General features: G+C 42.7%; 2 protein-coding genes across 2 annotated transcripts in view; one reads left to right on the top strand and one right to left on the bottom strand.

The window, feature by feature from the left end:
* The first annotated feature begins 2055 nt into the window (after positions 1-2055).
* LOC126578146 (death-associated inhibitor of apoptosis 1-like) lies at positions 2056-3866 on the top strand. The gene has a single exon (XM_050240450.1). It carries the CDS (start codon positions 2750-2752, stop codon positions 3650-3652), a length of 903 nt encoding a protein of 300 aa, XP_050096407.1. The 5' UTR covers positions 2056-2749; the 3' UTR covers positions 3653-3866.
* Positions 3867-6357: 2491 nt separating this feature from the next.
* The window catches only part of LOC126578140 (uncharacterized), a 5379-nt gene continuing 4517 nt past the window's right edge, over positions 6358-7219 (bottom strand). The window contains exons 2-3 of the mRNA XM_050240442.1: positions 6779-6942; positions 6358-6700 (exon numbers count right to left, since the gene is read on the bottom strand). Coding sequence (XP_050096399.1) covers positions 6476-6700; positions 6779-6942 — 389 coding nt within the window. The 3' untranslated portion in view covers positions 6358-6475. The remainder of the gene's footprint in view (positions 6701-6778; positions 6943-7219) is intronic.

A 7219-nucleotide genomic window follows, 5' to 3' on the forward strand; every position in this document is an offset into this window, starting at 1 on the left:
GTAATGAAGCCTACACCATTTGTAGTGTCGTTGTCCATAGAAACGAGGCGCTCTGCGATGTTACATCTAAACTAAAAACATGGCTGACGAAAAATCGTCTCATTTTTATTCAGTTGGTCATGGCCGAATGAAATAAAGTGTGATTGATGGCTAAATCCTTCCTCTACCTCTATTGTAATAATTTAAACACGTTATCTCAAACCGTTTTGTCAGGAAAAATCCCGTCTCATTACTTATGGAACGCACCATGTACGTTCATCCTAATCGCCACAACCAACACCACCATTTCCTTGTCTAAAATAAAGGAATTTTCTTCATGCATACAATCCTACAATGATAAGCGTAGCTATATAAGTTACCGACTTGAGCACAAGCGTTTCATTTCTTGGCGGGTGGGTGGGAAAGTATAACATCTCAAGCCAAAGTACACTTACGAGTCAGTCTTAGACTACTACAGACGATCCTTTTTTAATGTCGGTCGGCGTCGTCCAACTCGACGGCAATTCAATTCCAGCCATTTTGGTGTCAATGCCGTTAACGCCGCACCATCTCGATTATATTCCGATATCGATCTCGCATAAAAAGATCGAACAGGAGAAAACAAAAGCGATTATAAAAGGTAAGACGCGACCCGTCCTGAGATTTTCACCAGATATGTGGAGTGGTGCGAAGTGTTTCACAATGAGTGTCCAAAGTGGTTATGGTTAGATAGTGTGTGCAATTAAATTAGATCGAGCATTATTACTACTGATCGATTTTTAGTGTTTATGAAAACGTTTAATTATTTTAAAGATGCACGTTGTTTCGCATAAAACTTTGTTTTTCGCAATGAACTTGGAAAATGTTGTGAAATTGTTATGGTGTTTTTTTTATGATTGACGAGTGCTACGACCATAAAATCAATGCTTTTCTGCATTAAAAAATTGGATCCAGCATTGTTGGAATGTTATTTGACCGATCGGCTTGCATTTTGAAGTCTTGCTTGCTTGTTCACGATTGAGAAGATAAAAATCGAATCAGAGCCGATCATAAATCGAAGGACTAATTCAACTGTTTCGAGGATTGATAAAAAACGTTAAAAAAGGAAACTAGCTTTGAAAGAAAATAATTTTTGGACGAATAAAGATTTATTATTTTATAACCAAATTTATCTTCGTTCGTCATAGAAAGATAGACTTTGTTCGATCAAAGTCATGCTGATAAGCATAATCTTGTTCATTGACGTCTAGTGTCAGCGGTAACACCTGTCTATCACTGATTTTCGTAACGGCTGCTAATTATGAAATCTCTTTCGTATGAGTTCATGTTTGCAACACTGCTAACATTTTTTTGTTATCACATTCTTTTCAAATAGTATGCAAGCATCATGTGACCTGTACCAGGTGTGCGCTAAAGTGTGGTAAATGTCCCATGTGTCAATCATCAATTCTAAACATGCAGAAACTGTATTTGATGTAAAAGTATGGACGCTATGGATGTTAGTGAGTGGAAAGTGATAAGTTTTTTTTTAATTAAAAACAGCCGGAAATACTGTCAAACTGTGATAGATCATTTGGTGGGTTTGTAGCATTAAATACGAAACCACACTTTTTTGTATATCCTTTTTTCTTATTTGCTTTAATTTTCAAACCAGCTAAACAACCAGCTAAAAGGGTAGGTACGCTCGATAAAAAAGGTCCAATTAGAATGCACCAAACGGATCACTCACTCGCGACACTACATTATTCCTCAAATCTGGGATCTTTCACTGGGACACGTTCCGCTTGCTATTTGCATCTATCGAGGAAGCGCACGAATGTGTCGACACATTCGACACCCGTGCCATTACTATTTAAAGTAACCGTGATAGAATTCCTATCTACTTGCTAGGAAAAAGTTAAACCGATCGTTCAGTTTTGCTGTCAGTCAAATACTGGCGATGAGTTGATACTAACTAAGCTGTTAACTTTTAATCGATTGCGCCATGCTTTTGCACTCGCGTAGCATGGTGCATTCGTTGTCGTTCTCCGAAACCTCTTGTCGATTGTGTCGATTGTGATATCGTTATCGTTCTTTATCTTATCATATGCTATCAACTAGCCTTGGAATTGTGACCGTTGTCCATGTATAACTTGTACACGTACAGTCGTACAGTAACCCCTCGTCGAGCGACATCATAGTGTGGCTGCGATTAATTGAGCAACGGCGTGAAGCTGTTTATCTAGACTTTTGAACCATCGAACTCCCCATTTCAGACTTCCTCATTGACAAATCGCGTACAAAAAGCCGCTTTTTTGTATGGGAAATGTCCGAGGGGTTAGTTCTCAAGAAAAGTTCTTTTGCCAAAGTGTATTGTTACGTAATACGTTTTAAAATGATTTGCCGTAGAGAATTATCTATTAGTTTTCCCAGGTGCTTACGGTGTGGTGTGACGAGTATTGAACATCACGGATACAGAGAGTCAACAATACCGTAAAGTACATTCTTTGATTCCTGTGCATTATCCTGTCCATGCCTGTGCCGTTGTGAACCTATGAGAAACCAGCAATTATCAATAAAACCAGTTTCTACAATCGGAGCGGTAGCTCATCCAATGTTCTTACGACACATTGTACGGCAAAGTTTAAAGAACATCCTGCAGCCTACGACCCAACGACGGTTAAAACTGACACAGAAAAAGGGTCGGATCAAACCTGGAGACGAAACCTGGAGCTTATTGCAGCTGTTACAGTATTTGTCAATGATAGGTACTTGATAACGACAAAGCGGTATGACCGATATGAATCATGAAATCAATCGTTTGGAAACGTTTGCTGATTGGACCAACGTTCATGTGCAGCCCGAGGTGCTGGCCCGATACGGTTTCTATTATGTTGGCAGTCCTGACAACGTGAAATGCCAATTTTGTGATACACAGGTTGGTGCCTGGGAACAGGGCGATAGTGTAATAACCGAACACCTACGCTGGTCACAATACTGTCCGCTGATGCGAAAACAACCGACAGAAAACGTGCCACTCGATCCACACTTTTTAGACAGTGTTCCCGACCCTACACCCGATGTTACTAGCTACTACGGAGGACCGTATGAATATGTAGGAAACTCTTCGAGACATCACGATAGCGTACCAATCTGCCGTCCTGAGTATCCGGAATATGCACTCGAGTCCGATCGTCTGAGATCGTTGACGGATTGGCCAACGGCATTGCCTCAGAAACCGCAGCAGCTTAGTGATGCGGGCTTCTTCTACACCGGAAGGGGAGATCAGGTACGGTGCTACTATTGTGGTGGAGGATTAATGCACTGGGAGCTCGATGATGATCCTTGGGAACAGCACGCAATGTGGTACAGTAACTGCAAATACTTGCAGCAAATGAAGGATCGATCGTTCATCGAAAGGTGCTTAGCTAAGAAGGAAGGAAGAAGCAAAACGAACGAAGAAGTTCCAAGTGCTTCCACATCGACTACATCGACAGCTCCTGCAGCGTCACGACAAGTAGTAGAAACAGAAGCATCTGATGATAAGCTTTGTAAAATATGTTATGAAAATGAATATGGAACCGCGTTCATACCTTGTGGACATGTGACCTGTACGAGGTGTGCGCTAAAGTTTGGCAAATGTCCCATGTGTCAATCACCAATTCTAAACATGCAGAAACTATTTCTTGTTTAAGTGCCATACAATCCAAATCATGACAAATTGAAGTTCCGATTTAAAAAATAATGTAAAAAATATTTTTAAACTTTACTGTAGGCGTGCCAAAAAATTATGTTGTATGATAAATGTGTAGAAAAAAATAAAGACATCTAAAATTTCGATTATCATGTGGCTAGTCGTACTGGAACATATACCAGAAACGATTCGGGAAGCCATTGATATATTATTAGTTGCGATAAGACGATGTTTTTTTACCATGAAAGAAGAGATGACATGCTGGTTGATTCGCAGAATACAATCGGCAGGGTGATAAGATGGGGCAATCATTCAACCGCCATGTGACACATTCGAGGTTGTCCACGTAGTATGTTTAATTTGATCGAATAGCTGATATACGAAGCATGCTGTAACATTCAGCACTCAGGCTGATACCGAAAAGGGAAGTTCAGTTCGGCAACATAATGCTTATGTTTCAAGCAATTGACATCGGAGAGTGTCTGGTGCGATAATAAACATCAGATGGCGGTTGTTGTTTCCGTGTTTTCGTATCCCCTAAACTGTATCAAGCGGCAAGCGACGCCTTACCATTCTTTACTTCCTCTGCCCTCACCACGAGTCTACTGTCTGGCTCCTGGTTCGATTTGTTTCTTTCGTTTTTCGTCTGCTTGCTCCGAAAACGGGATCACACGGGTCTGCATCGCCCAAGACTCGGTTATTTTCGTCTCCATCTCGACTCCCGTCACTACTGGGAGTGTCTACGCCGGCATACACCATCTACTGACCCTGTCGATCCTTACCACGCAGTCCCCGCCAGGCCAGAGTTTATTTTAGTCTTGCGAAACCCATTTGCTCAGCGAGGCATGGCGGGAGTGTCTGGGATTTGCAGACATGAATGCAGCCCGGCAGACTGGAAGTCGCATTCTATTTTCTGGTTTTTCGGTGGCGTGCACCATTAATGAGGCAAACCAAACGACCCATAGGGATCGGTATGGTACCTGTGATAGGAATTGCTGCTCCCGAAATCACAATAGTGCCAGGCGCTTCTCTAAACAACGCCAGAATAGACTTTTGTTCGATCCTCGATAAGGAAGATCAGTCTACGAGTCAACAAGTTGTCTGCGCATCAATCACAGTGGCATGCGTCAGCGCATCTGCGACAGATAACGACCTTATCGTTGCGAGATGTCTCTGTGTGGGTAGAATTGTGATGCTGTGTCGCAGCATCCATCCGAGAGCACTTCCAATCGTGTTCACCCAACGTATCAGGAAGCTCACGTGGTTGTCGCCTTGAACCGAACGCACGCTTAATCATTGCAACGTGTCTGAGCGAGTGCACGTTCGTAGCTGGTGCATCGTGCATCACATGCAGCAGCAACAGACTGATAACGGCTAAAGCTGCAACCGAATTAATTAACGGATTGTGCATATCCGATGAGTCATCTAGTTGGCTTTGATTTCATGCGACATTCCACGTCTCAATACTGTTTTGCCCGTTTCTATAAGCACTGCACTGTAATAGACACGCCATCTGTTAGGAATTCTGTTCACCCTCGCCTCTCCGGTGGCCGTGGTGGGGGCGTCAATACGACGTGAGATGAATTCTGTTTCAACGCCGTGCTCAATCGAAACAACGACCGGTTGCAATTAGCTACAAATTGCAGGCCGGCCATTCGCCCTCTATGCATCGTCGATTGAACAAATGCGACCTATGCGGTGTCGGGCGCACGCATACAGAGAGACACAGAATTGCCACTTTACTACTCGTGTGGAATTCCTAAACAGGAATGCTAAGATGCACTCAAACCGCACAGGGCCAGCTAGCCACGAACAATGTTTTGGGAAATCCCTGCTTCGATCGAGGGGAGGTTTACTGCTGTTCCCGGAGTGCACAGTGTCCAGGGGATAGGCTGTAAACTTGCTTCTCCATTTTCGGAAATAGCTCCCTAGTGTTCTCTATTCCGCATTGATTACACAGATATTATAATGAAGTCTCCTACGCACTTGTTTTGATTGGATGCGCATTAACTAAGATAAACGTTCTGTTTGGATTGCACTAACTCGAAGCGTAATAGTATGATCTAACTGTCATAAACAATGCACTGATCGCGCTCCTTATAATTTGATTTGCCCGACATGCCCGACATGCTAGAGACAGATCAGCAAAATACTGATCAAATGCGCGAAATGCGGGTTCTTTAGTAGTATACATAGCCAAGAGATAAGCATTGTGGTAGGCCGCTTTTATTGTTTTAAATGAAATTTTCATGAAATTTATAAATGCTCATTTGCGATCTGGTGGATCCTCGGCATCGAAAATATTCTTGGAACCCGCTAGCATAACCCTTGTATTTATCAATCGCTGGTTGTCAGTGCCAGTAAACGGCATGATAAAGGTATCGCAATGTTCGGGCGCACCCATGGTTTGTTTATTTAAGGCTTGGTTTTGGAAATTATCAGATAAATAACGAAATTTCCGGAATTGCTACGGGGTTTAAAGCATCAAGGTTGCGCAGTATCCCCTATATTAGGGCGCTGTTGCAATGACTCTAGGTTTCTCTGATAGCGATAAACACATGTGTTACGTCTAGCACTTAGTAAGATAAGGTGACTTCATGACTTCTATTAGCAGGTCTGCTATTAGGACAAAACTTTACCAAATGCACTTTTTGATATAAAAAATATGTAGCGATAGCTGTAAACAAAACAAAAAACATAAGATGTAATCGATAATAAGATATATTTAAACGTAGAGTGAATGTAATCATTCCTAAAACTAATGAACGCAGCGATGAACAATGAGAAAGATCCTACAAGTAAATATGATCGACGGCCTCGTGCCTACTGGACATCCAGTACCACCGCTGCATCACTCGTGGCACTCGCCCGTAACGTTTTGTATCGATTCGTGTAGATCGCCATATCGATCAGGTTTGTGTTGAGAAAGTAATCCAGCAGTACGGCATTGGCACGCAAACTCCAGGGTCCACCGAGCAGATGCATCAGCTTCGGATTCACGATGCTTGCACGCTCGTTCGGCATCATGTAGCTTCCCTCCGCATCGTTCTGTAAACGGATTCATCGAAATCGAAACGTTAGTTGAACTGAAAATAGTGGTGGACACGGTCGACTAAAGGAACTTACATAACTGCCCTGCAGCCCCTGTATACCGTGCAGACTCCAGCCAACGTCTTTCGGTGCATCGGGGTGCTTCTGCGAGAAGAGGTTCTGCATGAACTCGCCGAGCTCCGTGTGTTTCAGGAAGGCACTCGAATGCTTTCGCCACGGTTTCCAAATGAGGTTCGATTCTGGAAGATGTTGCAAAAAGAGATTGCGATGGATGTTACTGAAATATTAATAATTATTTATCTGCTTAGCTTTTCCCTTCCTATACACACGTCTGCTGTGTGAGCCGTTTTTTTTTCAAACACTTCGATTTTTGCGCCAATTCTACGCAACCAACAGATGGCGCTGCAGGCATACAAATTGCATAAGACCGTTTCTACACTGCGCCAAAACTTTTGATGCCGCTTCAAAACTTATAGGATTCCCATAGGAGGACCTATCTTTCGCATGTTATCTCAA

Source organism: Anopheles aquasalis, chromosome 3 (genome assembly GCF_943734665.1).
Source record: "Anopheles aquasalis chromosome 3, idAnoAquaMG_Q_19, whole genome shotgun sequence".
Lineage (NCBI taxonomy): Eukaryota > Metazoa > Arthropoda > Insecta > Diptera > Culicidae > Anopheles > Anopheles aquasalis.

Bases quoted from the DNA above. Each gene is read 5' to 3' on its own strand.
- LOC126578146 (XM_050240450.1), top strand. From the start codon at position 2,750: ATGACCGATATGAATCATGAAATCAATCGTTTGGAAACGTTTGCTGAT.